Consider the following 18,637-nt stretch of genomic DNA (forward strand, 5'->3'; position numbering starts at 1 on the left):
CTGTTACACTTTCGGACTAAAATGTGTGAATAACACTATAACCTACAAAGAAACTCATTCTGTTCAATACTGGGCAAGCCAGTTCTAAAGCCACAAGTTAAATGTTAAAGAAAACTTAATAAAGAAATACCAACATTTTTGAAAGGTAGAAAACACAAAGGTAGAAAGAACAAACTAGAAGATCTGAGATTAGTTATCCTAAAATTGAGAAAGCTTAAGTAAAATTTGTTATGTCAAAGTGTGTAGACAACCTTTGTACAAATAGTGATGACCAGATAGTCTTCATTTTTCTAAGAACAAAATGAAGTGGGCTTAAAATGTAGAAGGGGCAGTTTAGATTAATATGTGGAATAATTTGCTAAAGATTGGGACTCTGTTGTGAGGGAATAGAGTGCTGAGAATTTATGGAGTACGGTTTTAAAAAACATTTTTAAATAACATAATTTTATTTAAGTGGCTTATGATTATAGCTAAATTAACCCAGTTTTGTTCATCCAAAGTGGCTTATAATTCTACCTGAAGACAGAGGTTATAAATCAGCTTTCTCCTCATTTTCTCCTGCTGTAAGACACACAGGATGCTGTCACATGCTGCATGTGTTGCTATGGTCCTGCTCAGAGTTTGGGGCCATTCCCATTGCATCTGCCACCCTGCTCTCCCCACCCTCTCACGTACTCAAGGAGAGAGTAAATGACAGTGATCTTATAGATATGCCTTCAACCTGTGCTGAGCCATGAAAACACTCACTGTTTGCAAACACCCATAGTTTAACTGTTACTAATTTTTTAAATTACCTGCAGTAGATCTGATAACAAATCATGGCATGACATTTGAAAACCTCTGCCCTAGATCGCTTCTCAGGACTCACGGTCATCAAGTATATATACCTTGGTTGATTATGTACCTACATCCAGGATAACAGTGTTCTTCCCTGTGTAATTATTTCTTCACCAGGGATGAATTCAACCTGAAATTGACACTTCTCAGTAATCAGTGGCAGGGAGTGATTCGCAGGGCCCAGCAGAGGAGGGGCATCATTGACAGCCAGATACGCCAGTGGCAACGCTACAGGGAGATGGCAGAAAAGCTTCGTAAGTGGTTGGTTGAAGTGTCCTATCTACCCATGAGTGGTCTCGGGAGTGTTCCAATACCACTGCAACAAGCAAGGACCCTCTTTGATGAAGTGCAGGTAAGGTGCAAAACACGCTGTTTTTTAAACCTCTTCTCCATTTCTGCTGCACACTTTACCCTAGCCTCAGTTCTTCAGAAGGATTCTGGAGTGGCATTGCAATGGGGACAAACATTGTTCTCAAATGTCAACAGAAATATACAAAATGATTGCATTGCAAAGCCCATATTTAATGATGAAAGTATGGTAAGGGCCCCCAGCAGCTCATTGAATCCCAGCATGGGTGGAAAGACAGTGGCAAAGAAAGGAAAACTTTGCATTGATTATACATGCTTTACTCGTGCATGTATGATGAGTATATTGTATACATGTATGGATAACGTGATTTAAATGTGTAGCATAAGCATTGTAGAAAAGATACAAGTCTCAGTCCTGTTTCAGCTCTTTGTCTGTTCCTGGTCCAGCCCTTTCCTTTCACCGGCCTGGGATTTGGGACTCCAGCCTCTTAGACCAGTACCTCTAGTGCTCTCATCAGTCCTTTCCAGTATATTTCATGGGCTCCTCTTCTTTGGAAGGTCACTGTTCTCTGCTTCCTTTTCCTCCTCACATCTCTGGGAGACCTCATCTACACACATGGCTTCAATGACCCCTTACCAGCAAAGAAGGGTAAAATTGCTATCTTCTGGTCACATTCGCCTCCTGAGCTTTCGACTCATGTATTCAACTGCCTTTTAGATTTATATCTATGTGAATCATAGACATAATCTACTGTGTGGGTTCCACCAGAACCTGTGATTTCTAGACCAACCATTCTCCATCAGTCCATGTCATCACTGCCTATCTGTTTATCAGTCAGGAACCCTAGAGTCACTCTAAACCATATTCTTCTTTTTCTCTCCCTCCCCATATCTAATGTGCCTCAAGTTTCCAGCCCTACTGCCACTGCCTTAGATTAGGTGCTCACGATTTCTTGCCTCAACAGACAATAGCTTCCTAACCTGTCTCAGTGTATCTAGTATACAGACTTCTTCCATTCCATTTTTCACCCTACCGCTGAGTGCTTTAATCCAAACACGTCACTTCCCTGCTTAATATTCTTTTGTGAATCTCAGTCACTTTTATGAAAACCAAGTTCCTGGGCAAGGCATGGTGGGTCTTGCCTCATCTTCTACCCTTCTTTTACATGCTTCCTATATTCCAGCCACTGAAAACTACATCCAGTGTCCTGAATTCATCATACTTATCTCATATAGTGAATTCTTCCATCTTCATTTCTCTGTGTGGAAGGTGTCCTCTCTGTGACTCCGTCATCACACCAGGTTCTTCTTAATCTGTCTTTCTAGACTCATAAAGCCTTTCCCACTTTGAAGAAGCTTCTCTGTGCACCCAACATGGGTTAGATGCCCTTCTGTGTTCCCTGTGCATCAACCTCATCATCAGCTTTCATATGGCCTTGTGACTGTATTTAACTGGGGGGGGAAAAACTAAGCCTCTCCCTGTTAAGTTCTCGTTCATTTGCATGTTGCTTCATTCATGCACAAAGTACTAGCTCAGTAAATGCTCATTGGGTAAAAGAGGCTGTGTTATGTATGCAATACTTTAGAGTCATTTAAAAATGCTCATACTAGGGAAATGGTGAAGAAGAAGAATGAGAAAGTAAAAAGCTATGGTTCCTTTCAGTTCAAAGAAAAAGTGTTCCTGCGACAGCAAGGCAGCTACATCCTAACCGTGGAGGCTGGCAAACAGCTCCTGCTCTCGGCTGACAGTGGGGCTGAGGCTGCCTTGCAGGCCGAACTCACTGAAATCCAGGAGAAGTGGAAGTCAGCCAGCCTGTGTTTGGAGGAACAGAGGAAAAAACTGGCATTTTTGTTGCAAGTAAGTTCAGCTCTTTCCTTCTATAGACATGATGCAGTTTAAAAAGCCCCTTTAAGAGTTGTGCTGCGTCCCCCCTTGTTAGCCTGAGAATCAGGACATTGCCAAGATCACTGAGTCATACCCTACAGTATTTGATCCCCAGTGCCTGATTTAAGACTTCGTCTGATCTTGCATGAACTAGAAAAGTTTCCCAATTTTCAGTAGTTTCTCTTTCAGGAAAATCCCCCAACCAAGTTGTTTTAAGTGGAATAAGACCGTCCAAGGGGTGAATACTGATTAATGGCTGGTGCTAAGCCAGGAGCCATGTAGTGACTTTATAAATCCAGACAGGAATGCAAAGAGTGGATTCCACTCGCTAATCTAAGACTCTAAAGTGGTTTTCAAGATTGAGATCTCTTCTTTTATAGCAGGGAAAAACCTATCCAAGAACATACTCTTGATTTGATCTCAGCTTATCCAAGGGAGTTGCTATGAGATAAAATCTCGAAGGAGGTAGGTTAAGCCTTTAGTTGGATACAGATGGCATACTGATCATACAACTAGTTTAGGGACATGTGGACTTATCCAGACCTCTCACAATATGCTTCTCTCCCTCACTTTCCAATTCCATATGTAATAATTAAATAAGCAGTTGGCAAAGGACATGGGCTCTAAACTTAGATAAACCCAAGTTAAAACAAGAATAAATCAAGTAACTTGGTTAACTCACCCTATCTAAGCCTCAGTTTCCTCATCTGTAGAGTAGGTGTAATTACACCTCTTTCATATGGCATTGTGAGAGTTTAATGAAGTAATAAGGTAAATCGTGTCAAAGTACCTGGCACATATTGAACACTCAGTAAATGGTGGTAATTATTGTTGGTAGTAGTATCATTTTAAAATGTGAACACAGCTAAATACTAATGTTTTATATATGTTGATAATCACCAACACTTTATTGAGATGATCTATGAAATTTGGCCCATCACATTTTTGGATCAGAGCTAATAACTAAAGTTAATGGAACACATGTTGCTTTTTTTAATGCTTCAAGTCTGTACACTCATTGGGTTTATTCTACTGAATTTTATTTAATAATATATTACCTTCTGTGTGGGAAACAATCAATCAAAAATGCCACCGACCATCTGTGAAAAGAACTCTTATTTGCACATAGCACAATTCATCAGTCATACAATATGCCTGATTCTTTTGTGCTTTCAGGAAAGGATTAAAAACATTATAACTCATTCTGTAGAAAACATATTAATCATTTATTTTTCTTTATATGTGGTGTGATTTTTGGACATATTCCCGAGGCCTCATAAGGCGAGATGGCTGAGTCACTGCAAGTACTTTTCTTGTTAGTCTGTCTGTTGACGTGTAAAACATCTACTTTGACAGGGTTGCAGACCATGACATTTAGTTGTTTCCTTCTAATTCATGTAGTAAAAAGACTTGCTTATAGCTTCAGAATCTAAGCCATCCTTGGTAAGGGGGGGTCCCTATTCTTCTCTTGTCAAGGTTTATTTAATTTTGAATTATATACCAGGTCCTATTTGCCTAAGAAGGAATTTATGGAGCTAAATTCTAATGTTTATACAACCTCATTTTAGTGTATTTTTTCACCACAGGTAGAATGCTTATCCATCTTTACCTTTTAAATTAATGTTCTGAGTAAATTTGTCAAAAATACTGTCATAATTCTATGCCTTGCATGTTCACTTGCTTATCACCTCTTAATTTTATTATGAAAAATAAGAAGCTGACCGCTTTCTCTGTTAGATCAGTGAACATTTGTTGACTACGTGTTGATAGACTTCAGAGTATGTGACGATTTCATTGAGAGCCCTGTTCCATTTAAGCAGAAAGAGGATCTTTTTGCCTACCCTCACCATGCTTAGCATTGATGAACTAAATGCAGCCTGGAAATGCAGAGATATTTTAATCAAGGGCAATTGGAACAAATGCGTCCAAGACAGACAATTTTGTTTGTTTTTTCTGGTGACTGGGAAGGGGAAATGTAGTCATGCACTCTAGAAAGTTCCCTGAAGGAATTTTAAAAAGAAATGAGACTCTTGGGCCAAACTGTTAGTTCAGTTAGAAACCAAAGACATTTTGAGTAGGGAGGAACCTTAGTCAACCCTTCTTAAAGAAGGTAGTTGTAATAGCACCTATGGGTAGCTGTGCTGAAAATACGGCATCGGGAGAGAAGATCGAAAAGAACCCAGGCAACAGGAGACCGCTGATGGTGAAAGAGAGAATGTGAAGGAAAAAGCAACATGATTTGGCACCAGGCTAACTACTAAAAGCAACCCTAGCTGTCTTTCTTTGGAGCTCAGTAATTTAAGCTGTAGGGAGTGGCCACTGGGGAGGGTTACTCTAGAGGGGGAGGCCAGGAAAGGGGGGTGCTAGACAAAATTAAGGAGATCTGTTTAGTTGAATTTAATCTGCACTGGCACTGAGACACCAGATACGAGTTAATATGTGGATAGAGTGCTATAAGGAATCAAATCTCCATTATGGTTCCCTTAATTTTTTTTCTTTTACTTTTTTTTTAATTACAAAAAATATACGTGTCTGATAAAAAAAATTCAGGTAATAATTAAGAATATAGAGTGAAAAATGATATTTCTCCTACATCACGACCCAAAGTCTATCATCTTCCCCAGAGGTAACCATTGTTACCAGTTTGGTGTGTACCTTCCAAAACATAACCACATAATGTGTGTTTTCTTTTGTCAGTTAGTAGAGATCTAGAACATTCTACACTGCCACTGTGTACCACTTATCCTGTTTCTATTTCTGCAACAATGCAAATTTATGTGCCTCATACTATTTATATATTGAATTAAATCAGAATCAGGATGATATTATTTGTACATTTCATCTCACTTCTCTTACTCAAACATTATTTTTGTCCTGAAAGAGATTCCACATCTTCTTTTCTGTCTCTTATAGTGCGTTTGACATAGTGTAGACATTGTGTGATTATGGGTCACGTTAGGAAAGAGGCAAAGTTCTGTGATTATGTCCCACCTCTGCAGATACATTCAGATTCAGATAACATTTTTGAGTGCCCGTAATATTCTGGGCATTGTACTTGGTGCCTGGATGCCCATTGCTTCCTTTGATCTTCCAACCATTATAGAGATTTTGTATTATTTCCATTGTCACAGGGAAAACTGAGACAGTGCATTACCTGCTAAAGTCACATAGATAATAAGTAAGAGTCAGATTAGAACTCAGCTCTTCTGATGCTTCCTACCACGGCAATGGATGTGGACACAGCTTCACGTTATTCATCAGTGTAACTTTAATTCTTTGGGAATTAAAAATAGTGTTTTTCTTTTTTTCCATTGTCCTACCAAAAAAAAAAAATCCGTGAAATTTCTTTCTCCTCCCGCTATAGGATTGGGAAAAATGTGAGAATGGAATAGCTGATTCTCTGGAGAAACTACGAACTTTCAAAAAGAAGCTTTCTCAGCCTCTACCGGATCACCACGAAGAGCTCCATGCAGAACAAATGCGTTGCAAGGTAAATTTGGGATTGAGATTTTAGCTGTCACCCACCTGTGTGCTTCTGCTGTAATAACGCCTTTGAAAGCATGATCCAGTTGAACTCCGATGGCCGTCTACATGTAGTTGCAAGTGCCTAGTGAATTGTGTTAGGGCAGACAACTCCAGTGAGCTTGGTATTGATTTATGGTGGTTGATGAAATCACACTATTTTATGGGTTACTTTGCATAAGTAAATGAACATGTAAAACACAACAATAAAAGATCTTTAAAAGCTGAGTCAAGAGCAATAAAAGCAGTCTTTTTTCAAGCAGCCACACTGGAGAGTCATTCTAGCAGAAGAATCTAGTTTACAGAAAGAAGAATGAGACACAGCAGCCTGGAAATTCTGCAGGCCGTGGACCTTGGAGGAACACACTCTGCCCTCCAGACTTTTTTGTAAGGAAAGCAGGAGCTCTAAATAGCTGGTCCCAGTCACTGTGTAGAGAATATAGTCCTTCTGTTACTCAGGGGCCTAACTACTTAAGGATTGTTATGAACACTTCAGATCACACTTGGAAGCAAATCAGTAGCCATTAGAAGCCACTCCCTGCATCATGAGCTTGCTGACACTAACATGATTTAGTGACTGTAGGATCTGTCCCATTCACTCCTGTATAGCCAAGTAGAGTGCCCCAACAGCGTTTCTCCGCTGAGCAATATACAGGTCAAATCAAAACTACCTTTAAATATGCTTTTTTTCCCCAAATCATGCACTTTCTGGTGTTCCCCAGTCATTTCCAATTACTGCCCTAGAGTAATTCTGTTTAAAACTTCATACGTACTTACATGATTTGGATTTTAATCAGAAGTTCTCTGCTTCCCTTTGGCTAGGAAGTCATAGGCATTTAAGAAAGATTAATTTTTAAAGAAGTTTAAAACTCATGAAATGTGCGGCTATAAGAATTTTTCTTTGCTATTAAAATTTAAGGATAGTCTTTGAAACTTGAAAGAGACAGATTTAGGCAAAATGAAAAGTAGTATGCTTACATCATGGATGGTAAGTGACCAGAATATTATCTTGAAGTGTAGCTTCAGAAGTATGTGAAGATTTTAGTTTGTTTTAAATCTGTTATTGTAAATTTATAACAAGTGATTAAAGAAAACTAATAAGCAGGAATGGGCATTTATTGAGTTTCTCCTCCATGCCAACGACTATACCAGTGTTATCTCAGTTGGCATAAACACAAGCTCGTAAGGGCAATCTGTTACTTCCCTTTTATAGACGTGAACACCGAGGCTTCCAAAAGTTTAATAACTTTTCAGAGTTAGTAAATATCAAGGTTGCCTGAATCCAAAGGCTGTGTGTTTCCCACATGGACTCATCTAATGGAGTCTGTGAATCTGAAACAGTAGATTTCTGGTGGTGGTGTTATTTGTTTCTTTTTTAATCCATTCACCAAATCTAATGTTTGAGTTGGAGGCTAGAAACTGGTATAAAAAGAGAAAAATCTTTACATTGGTATGACAGTTTAATACGTCCACAGATAATAACATACCTAGATGATTTAATATACTTGGATGATTTGGTCTTTCAGTCAAATACCATTACCATGAGACCTCATCTCCCAAAATACACCGCCATTACCACCAGGCCATGCTATTAAGTTTGGAGATTAAAAGGATGCATTTTGGTCCAGCACTTTGCTACTCTTCCCTAAACCACCCTTAGCAGCAAAACAAAGCAATTACCTGGAAAATTCAGGCTAAACCTTGTTTGCCTAAATTGCCTGGGAAGTTAGCCTCAGACAGTACCGTTAATTGCCTTTGCCTTTGGAAACTTGTCTCCTGTGTGAAGAGACAAAAAGAGAGGGGAAAAGCCATGTGAAATACTCTATTCATGGACTAAATTAGCTGGAATCTAAAAACATCAAGAGCTGGCAAAGAGCAAGAGTTGTACAAGCTGTGGAACTGGTCATCTGTTCAAAGCATTGCAAAATCTAATGTCAACTCATTCGAGTATTGTTATATGGATTTTTTTTCTTAAATCATTCCCAAAAAGGACAGAGTACATAATTTTTTTTAAGATCTTAAAGAAATTCTCTGCTCCTGTAGAAAACACATTTAGTCCATTATTTTAAATTGAGTAATAACAGCACTAGATCTCAGCTATCACCTTCCGTCTATATCACAGAATTAGCCATTCATAGTATTTGAATATGAAAGTTAAATCTAGTTTTTGGGGTTTTTTTGTATTTATTTAACATGAGAGTAACTTAGGACAAAAAGAAAGGATGCATTAGGAGTTTATGAAGTCAGTTTAAAAGTAAAGATCAATGTAGAGATGAAGCTTCAATTTAGGAAAGATGATCAAAAACAATCAGTGAAATGGTAGAAAGATTCTGCAAGCCATCTGGTATTCTATCACAAGAATTTAGCAAATTACCAGATTATGTAGGAAGCATGTAAGGTAGATACCAAGTTAGGTGTTCAAATAGAATGGAATGGAAAGGTGATTGTATCAAGAGGGAATTCCGAATATACTTCAGAAATTGTTGATAGTAGATGTCCATGGGTATTCAAGTTTTTCTTTTAACCTAGGAGTTGGAAAATGCAGTGGGGAGCTGGACAGATGACTTGGCACAGTTGACACTGCTGAGGGACACCCTCTGTGCCTGCATCAGTGCTGATGATATCTCCATCCTGAACGAACGCATGGAGCTTCTGCAAAGGCAGTGGGAAGAACTATGCCACCAGGTAAGATGAATTCTAGGCTCAGCATTAGCTCAGAAAGATGGAAAACTGGGAGATGATTTAGAATGTCAAGTGGCTTGACCCATATTTGGACCCGGCCCACAGCTCATAGTATGCACAGAGGAAGAACTCCTTGCTTATTATGAGAATAGTTCAGATTGAGACTATTATATCTCAATATTATATTTTAGATGCATCCAAACTGGATTCTCTTGCTCTCTCTTTCACTGGCCGTCAAAATAGTTTTAAGAGGAAACATGGTTTTGTGGTTCACGGATGTGGTTTTGATAGGTAGATGTTGATGCTCTCTCTTTCATACTTTACGCATGTGAAAAACCATTATTTTATTTGAATTTTAGCCAACACTGTGGGGCTGATTTTGTCCGGGAACTTTTATTGTTACTAGTGATTTACCATACTTGTTTCCTAGTAAATCCTGGGAGTGAGACATTTTTAGTCATACTTTGTTCATTTGTTAAGTACCTTTTTTCTACACAACACCTTAAAAGAGATCCCAGATTGGGTTTTGGTTTGGAAATAGAAAGGAAAGATTGGTGGAAAAGCAGTGAGAAGACATCTGAGGCAAAGAGGAACAATATCGATTAAAAGCTCACAAGTAAGGAAGGAGGTCTGACTAAGGGCCTTGAGATAATAGCTTCCAGAAAGCAGGAGCCATCTTGGTCGTGTTCTGTCCTGTACCTGATTGCCTTGCTTGGCACCGTAATAGGCTGTGATGCATATCATTAATTATGGGGAATTTCACAAGCATAGTAAATGTCCCTGCCGTCAAGTTTACCATTGAGCTGAGACTAAAATCAGTCCAGAACAACCTATACAGTGAAGAAGAAAACTGGGTAGAAGCAAGACAAAACAATGCCTAAAGATGTAAGCACACTAAGAGCAGTGTGGATTGTAGAGAAAAGGGAAATGCTTGTTGAAGAGGATAAATCTTGAATTGAATGCTGAGATGGGGAGTGGAGGAGACAGATTGGCGTGGAGGGAGCAAGCGGATGTGTTGGACGAGGTTGCAGCTTGAGTAATGGCGTAGGAGCAGAGCAGACAGGACCTGGCTGGGGAGAAGCAGGTGTTGAAAGGGTGAGGAAGGGGCTTTTGAGAAGGCGCCACTTTGTGCCTCCCCAGTTTCAGGCCAACTGTGCTACCCTTGAGCTCTCTTCTCTTCCATCCCCCCCACTGTCTCTGACTTCAGGGATGCATATTTCAGGCTTCAGGAAACATTAAACACTGTTTAACGCTCATAGCCTCTTGATTCATTCGACATCAACAAGAAATCTGTTCGTAGATAAATTTCTCTCTATTTAGTTGAAAACCCAGATATTTCTCAGACCGTGAGCCAAAGGAAAACTCTGGAGCACACCTTGTAAATGTGTGAACAGTTTCCTACAAATATATACTTTTAAAAGGGAGAAATGTAAGAGATGATTTTCCTAAAGGTGCTAATGATTTGAGATCTAAATTAATTTAGACGCTTTTCACAGATCTCCATATTTTCAGTGAACACAATGAGAAACTTACATAGAGTGCGATAATGTTAATCACACTTTATTCTTTCCTGAATTCTTTAATCCCAAATCAATACATTACCATCCAGTAAATTATCATATAGTTTTTTGATGTACAGATTTTATCATGGCATATCATATAAATGAAAGATATTTCGTGGGTACAAATAAGGAGAAATTATCACAGCAACATTCAGTTACTTTTGTGAGCCTTATTTACTGGTTCTTATTAAAATTGAGAAAAGTCTTGCACTACTTACCATCTGAAAATCAGTATTTTTCAGCATATTATATGAAATGAGTTAGACTAGATCCATTTCTCTGGCTAATTGATGTCTGTAAAGCCTTCAGAGAGATAACACTTTAGCTAGCGGTTCCCGTTTCCTTGCCAAACCTGCCATGAACTGCTCTATCTCAAGACCTTGCTCAGGCCATTCTTCCTGCCTAGACTGACTGTTCCTTCCCTTCTGGTTTACTAACCCATCTGCTTCCAAGTTCTGCAACCCCTGTGATGCTGTTGGAGATGCTTCCACCTCAGTATTTTCCTAGTCCTCTGAACTTCCATTTCCCTTTTGGTCTTTGCCATCATGTGACAGTACATTGTTCCTTTCTTCTTTTTTAAAACTATTGGTGTTTTTGTTTCAAGACTATGAGACCCTTGAGGACAAAGACCATTTCTTTGTGTCCCCAGTGCCTAGAACAGCTAAGTGTTCGTGTACTGTTAATAATGAAGACAAGACTTTAGAACATTTGTTTTATGTCTTTATACTTATGCTCCTCTAAATACAAAATAATGACAGGTTTCTGAATATTTTGGAAGTTAAGAAGATTATGATTATGCAGTGCTTTTTGATTTAGGAAAACTGGTACTATGTAAAAATGCCGTGAGATACCAAGGGTGCAAACTTCCAGTTACAAGATGAGTAAGTTCCGGGGTCTAATGTACAGCATGGGGACTGTAGTTAACAAGACTGCAGTGAATACTTGAAAGTTGCTGAGACAGTAGATCTTAAAGTTTCTCACCACACACACACACAAAATGGTAATTATTTGAGGTGATGGTTATGTTAACTAATCTTACAGAAATCATTTCACAATATATATGTGTATCAAATCATCATGCTGTACACCTTAACCTTACACGATACGTCAATTATATCAATAAAGCTGGAAAAAGGAAAAAGGGGGAAAAAAGTTTATATGTTGTAAAATTGCTCACCAGTCTTAGTTATATATAGCCAACAGTCTGTTTGAAAATACATTGTGAAATCTGCTGTTGATCACATGATATGCCCTGAAGAGATTACTACCTCGCACCTGTGGGTGGACTAAGACAAGTACAAAAAGAGGAAGCAGATTGAATATGGAGTGTTTCTAGAAACTCTCCATATTGAGTGTTTTAAGGCATGAAGCTAAAGCATGCTGGTCTCACGTTACTTCAATCTAAAAAAAATATATTTAAACCAGTGAGACTTTAGTCATCGGTATTCATACCAAAGGCGCCAGGATGTAACTGTAAGGAGGAATAGAGAGTAGTTACTAGTTCTCGAGTTCGTGTTTCCGGAGAACTTCTATCAAGTGTGAAACCACAAAAGGAAATGAGCTTGTGCCTATGTCTCATTTTAAAAGTTAAAACCTTTAGTTAAACATAGCGTGATCCATCTGTTAAAGAGCAGGTCGGTCGTCTGCTCATATTCCAATTGAAGGAGTCGATGAGAAGGTAGGAGTAGTTGGGGTTGCAGCTGAGAGCGAGGAAGACGTGCCGTAAGTAAATGTCGCGGAGCGGAGTGAATGTGTACAAGGATCCTGTGTTCAGATAGACTCCCCAAATGCTTTCTTGTGCCTGTGTGCAGCCATTGCTTATATTGCTTTTATTCCTTTTTGGTTTGTAGATCTGTGTGCAATTCTAGTTGAGATCTAAATATATCATCATGGTAATTGCTCGGTGTTTTTTGAATTGTCATGGTAAAAATATTTGAAGTAGAAAAGGATGTATTTCCTGTTCAGCTGCCTCGCCCTCTGAAAGTTTTAGCCGGTACTTGTCAGCTGTTGGCAACGCAATGTGTTTATACCCTTGAGAAAACGTAAATATGTGCTAGGCTGATAAATAATTTGAGGGTTACAACTGAACCCAAAGAAAGAGATGGTAACGTTCACTTATTGTGCAGCCTAAATGTTAGTTTTACAAACCAAAACCAAACTGCCGTCTCCATTATGAATTTAAATCTTTTGAGAAGCTTTTGGTGCCAGCGCTGGTCGTCTACCTGTTTCTCCTTTCAGCTATTGCTCTGCAGTAGCAAATGAAAGCAACACTTCCATGGTGTGTAATAAACACTAGAGAGAGAGAGTCAAGATGCTGAGTGGAGATATTGAATACATGACTATCAAAGAGAAGAAAAATAAAGAACTCAAACAATGACCTGTAGTCATATATAGTAGTAATATATTAATAGCCAGCTTTTGCTAAGTCTTCCATATGTACTGGTCACTTTCTTAAATTATTTTCTTGTTCGTACTCTATTATGAGCCTACTGTATTCTGGAACAGAGGACAGTGCTTGGAACAAAGTAGATACTTGTTTACTGTAAACGATAAACATTTGTTTAGTAAATTTTGGAACAAATGAAAGACTAAGTTAAAAAGGAAGAAAGTAAGGCTTCAAGAAGATGAGTAACCTTGTCCTGGTCATATCATTAGTAACTGATGGACACTGTTTTTGAATCCCAGCTGCCTCTGGATACTGGATCGTAATGTTAAATTGCAACCTGTATCAAAGACTCAAGGTTTGCTGGTCCTGTCTTGTTCTGACTATAAACAAAAGGCTCAAATTTATCTAAACTTCTGTCTCTGTCTCTGGAATGGGCATGATAATACCTACTTCTCAAAGAAATAGATGATATTTTTCTATTATATGGTCATCTTCCCTGCAGATGTGGTTGGGAAAAGCCCTATAATTCATTCTTGCTCGTGGCCAAGATTTGGGGGAAGGGGACAGGAGGGGCTACACATAGCAAGACCTTTTCATCTTAAGTCTGAAGGGCAAGGGATTTCTAACCTTTCCTTGGAACTGTTACTTTGGGTGGTCCCAATTATGAAAATATAGCTTCAGCTTGGGCATCAACTGAAACAGAATTTTAACTACCAGCCACACTCCTGACTCTGATACTCTGTGAATGAAAGAGAAAAAGCCCTATCTACCAGAAACTTCAAAATCTCAGCATTCCAGCAGAAGATCAGAATGCACTCTGCTGTCAGAGTTTGAGAGGAAAGTGGTATTAGAAGGATTGGGCTCCCATCTTCAGTCTTGGTCTAGCTTGACATAGGCAAAATTCATCTCCAAAACTTTTAACCTGTATTTTCTTAGCCTTTTCCATTCCTATCAGTACCAACCCAAGTAAATTCACTGCCTTTTTGGCTGGTCTGTGTTTTTCTGCCTGGAAGAAAATTTAATGGTAAACTGAATTATACTAATGGAGACATACTTAATGGATTCATCAGTGTCACCCTACCCAGAGAAAATTTTGTTTCAAAAGATCATAATTAATTCAAAAGAATGAATTTCTAATGGTGGTGTTTCAAAAACTATGGTAGGTTATGGGCTCATTACCTAGGCAGCTTCTTATGCCTAAGGCCAGCCCTGGCATAGGTATCCTGGTCTGATAGCTGAATTGCCAACTCTATCTTTAGATACAGAATCACAGACATTTGAGGTTGTGTGGGACCTTGAATATGATTTACCTAATCATTAACAGAGCCAACCCTATGCAGAATTGCTAATTAGGAAGTGCATAGCACCTTAGATATATTTTCATTCTCATTTTAAAAAGAAAATTGGTTTGAAGTGCCTCGAGAAATAAAGTGATTGATGGATAAAGGAATATATGTATTAAGGCAAATGTTAACAATTTTAGAGTCTAGGGAGTGTATCATGGGTGCTTACCATACAGTTCTTTCAACTTTTCTGTATGTCTGATGTTTTTCATAATAAAATGTTGGCAGAAGAAAAGAAAATTGAGAGGGAGGTGTTTAATGCAATGGAATGAATGGTGGAATGCCTCGCCTCCTCAACATGGCTGTGTAGAATATCGAAGATCTTCTTCTTGCCACTCAAATCATTATATTTTGCTAACATGTAGTTTAACTCAACTAGAAGCATTCCTTAGTATCTCAACCAGCACTGCAAAAAGAAGAGGATGATGACATCAGAAAATGTTAGAATTCTGGGAAGGATCATTCTAGACCTAGAGATAAGGAAATAGTCCCATTCTATCTATAATGTATAAAGAACTATTACAACTCAAGAATAAAAAGACACCCCAGTTACAAACTGGGCAAAGGATTTGACTAGATACTTCTGCAAAGAAGATATACAAATGGCCAAGGAACATGAAGGTTCTCAACCTCATTAGCAATCAGTGAATTGCAAATCCAAACCACAATGAGATACGACTTCACACTCACTAGGATGACTATAATCAAAAAGACAGAATATACCAGTGTTGGCGAGGATGTGGAGAAATGAGAATCCTTCTGCTGGTGGGAATGTAAAATGTTGTAAGCATTTTGGAAAACAATCTGTAGTGTTACTGTGTAACCCAGCAATTCTACTCCTAGGTGTATATCCCAAGAGAAATGATACGTATGTCCCCACAAATACCTGTACACCAATGATCATAGCAGCATGATTCAGAATAGCCCAAAAAGTGGAAACAACTCAATGTCTATCAACAGGTGAATTGATAAATAAAATGTGGTGTATCTATACATCGGAATATATTCAGAATTATAAAAACGAATGAAATGCTGATACACGCTACAACATGGGTGAACCTTAAAAACATTATGCTAAGTGAAAGAAACCACTCACGAGAGACCACATGTTGTATGATTCCATTTATATGAAATGTCCAGAATAGGCAAATCCATGGAGACAGAAAATAGATTAGAGCTGGGAAGGGGGAAGGGTGGGGGGAAGGGAGTGTGTGCTGATGGTTTTTTTTGAGTGATGAAAATTTTATTAAATGATTATGGTGATGGTTGTAAATTTCTGTTAGTATACTAAAAAAACCACTGAACTGTATTCTTTACACAGATAAATTGTATGGTATGTGAATTATATCTCAATTAAGCTGCTATGCCAAAAGAAAGAAACTAAGTTAAATAAATAAAAAAGAAAGCAGGCAGAGACATCAAAGAACTTGCCCAAAATAAAATGATCAGTATGGAGCTGAGCCATAGGAATTACGTCTTCCCCTTCAGGCCTCTTTTCACTCTGTCCCTCTGCTCCACTCTCCAGATAGCTGAGACTCAATTAATTCTTCCTTCTTTCTTTCCTTCTTTTCTTGCCTTTCTGCTTTCCTTCTTTTCCTGTTCTTTCCTATTTCTTCCTTCTTTTTTCATAAAAGTACATTCAGTGATTCTGTATCATCTACACAGAATCAACTATGCTGTGAAGCTGGATCGTTCAGATCCTTTAATAAGCATGGGTCTCCCCAGGAGGGAAGTATGGGGTTCAAGGTCTCCCACTGGCACTTAGTGTCAGCAGATCCTCGTTGGGAAACCTTGCTAGAGAGAGCTGTGCTCCTGGGACTGGACCTCAGGGAACAGTGACCTAAAGAGGTGCACCGCTATTGCTCACTTCAGTCCACCCTACAGAGTTTGGTGGCTATTTTCCTCAGGGTAATGACTTCCACTCTGATAATCCTTTTGCATTTCTCCCATTTTAAACTTGTCAGCTCTCCTTAAGGCGGCAGCAAGTAAGTGAGAGGTTGAACGAATGGGCAGTCTTCAGCGAAAAGAACAAGGAGCTTTGCGAATGGCTGACTCAAATGGAAAGCAAAGTTTCTCAAAATGGAGACATTCTCATTGAAGAAATGATAGAGAAGCTCAAGAAGGTATGGGATGCCTGGCTACATGTGTTTTTACTCTTCAGAATGCTCAGGCACACTTTTATGTTTTGGTTTGGTTTGGGTTTTCTTCTTTTTCCTTTTTGTGAGGAAGATTGGCCCTGAGCTAACATCTGTGCCAGTGTTCCTCTATTTTATGTGGGATGCTGCCACAGCATAACTTGACGAGCCATGCTAGATCCGCACTCAGGATCTGAACCTGCAAACCCTGGGCCGCCAAAGCAGAGCACGCGAACTTAACCACTACACCACTGGGCCATAGGGACACTTTTAATAGATACAGAAGATGGCCTTACTCATAATTACTTCCCTGTCAAAGGAGCACTCTATTATAAGTGTTTTATCTTTTTAGTACAAAATAAACTTGCATGCAAAGGCCTCCTTTTCATACAAAATATATAGAAATATTTTCAATTTGTGAGGAAATAGATTATCTGCTAATAGATAATGTTCAATATTGGGGTTTTAGCTACCTGATCATTAGGCATCAATTATGTATTAGTTTTTTGTTTTGTTTCATTTTTGTTTTTAAAGAAGTGAAATCTCTAAAGAGGAGCTGAAAGCAGAAATTCCCAGGATCGAGTAAACTGAAATTTTCTCTGTAAGACATCTCTATAGACAGTCACAGGAATAAGGACTTTCCTGAGAATTTTGGCTTTATATTATTTTCAAGTTAATTATAACTATTATTTTATATATTCATATGGATCCAGAACATTTTTCACGTCTATAGGGCTGATCAAATTTGCTGACATTTAAAAATGTTTTTGATGATTTCAGTGGTGTTTCCACGTTGTTTTTGAACAATTAATCATTTCAATTCTGTTTTAGTTCGTTTCTCGTTAGCACATGTCACCACCTGAATACAGTGCATGTTCCCTGTTCACTCATTCATTGTCCGTGTGCACTGGAAGCCCCAGTGGACTGCAAGCTTTGCTGGGGCGGGGACGTTGTCTGTTGTGTTTGTTGCTGTATCTCCTTCAGCCAGAGCTGAGCCTGATTTCTCATAAGTACGCAGTCAGTATTTATTGAATGAGTGAATTACAGCTTCATTCGTTCTAAAAAGAAATATACATCATTATTAGGGAAAATTATCTTCATCCATACAAACATATAGAGAGAAAAATAAAAACTGAAAGCCATCATGTAAAACTAATAACTTTATAGGTTTCCACTTAAAATTGTAAATTCTAAGGATAAGCATTTGTATACATATTTGATAACATAAACCTTTAAAATGTGGGCTGAGATAATGCAGATTTTATTTTAGCGTCTGCCAACAGCTCTGCGCTTAGCTAGTTTCTGGGCATCAGACAATGCTCTACTAGACATGATTAGTGTACTATAGGTATTATAGTGAAGTTTGCGATAGAATAAATTTTGGTTAAGTATATCTATATTCCTTTTGATTTTCTTGAAATTTTATTTTGGGGGTGTAGAAAAATTATCTCAAATAAAATACAGTCATAATTTAAAATTTAGAAAAACTTTGGCTTTTCACATAGATAATTTTGTTACACTATTTGGCACAATGTTAGGAATAATCCTTAAAATATTAGTATTTTAATATTAATATTTAAATATTAATACTAATATTTTGTATATAAAACAAATTATGGGATTTAAAAAGAAGTCTTTATGAACTTGCCTCTCATGGTATCTTTTTGTAAAGGGAAATAACACTAAGGTTTGGTAATTTTGACAAAATAGAAACAAGCAATTAATGAACAGAGTGTAACCAAGATATTGGTGTCTACTGACATTAACACTCAAAAACATTTTAATTTAAAAGACAATCCAAAAGGATTGTTTTACTATAAATATTCTTTTAGGCTTGGAGTAATTCCTTTGAAATAAACATTCCTCAGTAAAATCATCTCAAATCTGTGGTGAAATATTATAACTATTAATAAATACGTCCAATGTATTGGTCTTTGGATCCGATTGTGTTGAAGTAACATAAAGAGGAGGGTAGG

At 38.1% G+C, this 18,637-nt stretch overlaps 1 protein-coding gene across 11 annotated transcripts in view; it reads left to right on the plus strand.

The window, feature by feature from the left end:
- Window positions 1-18,637, plus strand: part of SYNE1 (spectrin repeat containing nuclear envelope protein 1) — a 446,099-nt gene that overhangs the window by 368,378 nt on the left and 59,084 nt on the right. For all 11 annotated transcript variants that reach the window (XM_046669209.1, XM_046669206.1, XM_046669212.1 and 8 more), the window contains 5 exons: window positions 955-1,189; window positions 2,810-3,004; window positions 6,396-6,521; window positions 9,083-9,238; window positions 16,491-16,649. In XM_046669209.1, the coding sequence (XP_046525165.1) occupies window positions 955-1,189; window positions 2,810-3,004; window positions 6,396-6,521; window positions 9,083-9,238; window positions 16,491-16,649 (871 nt within the window). The remainder of the gene's footprint in view (window positions 1-954; window positions 1,190-2,809; window positions 3,005-6,395; window positions 6,522-9,082; window positions 9,239-16,490; window positions 16,650-18,637) is intronic.

The sequence above is a fragment of the Equus quagga genome, chromosome 8, assembly GCF_021613505.1.
Source record: "Equus quagga isolate Etosha38 chromosome 8, UCLA_HA_Equagga_1.0, whole genome shotgun sequence".
NCBI classification, from domain to species: Eukaryota; Metazoa; Chordata; class Mammalia; order Perissodactyla; family Equidae; genus Equus; species Equus quagga.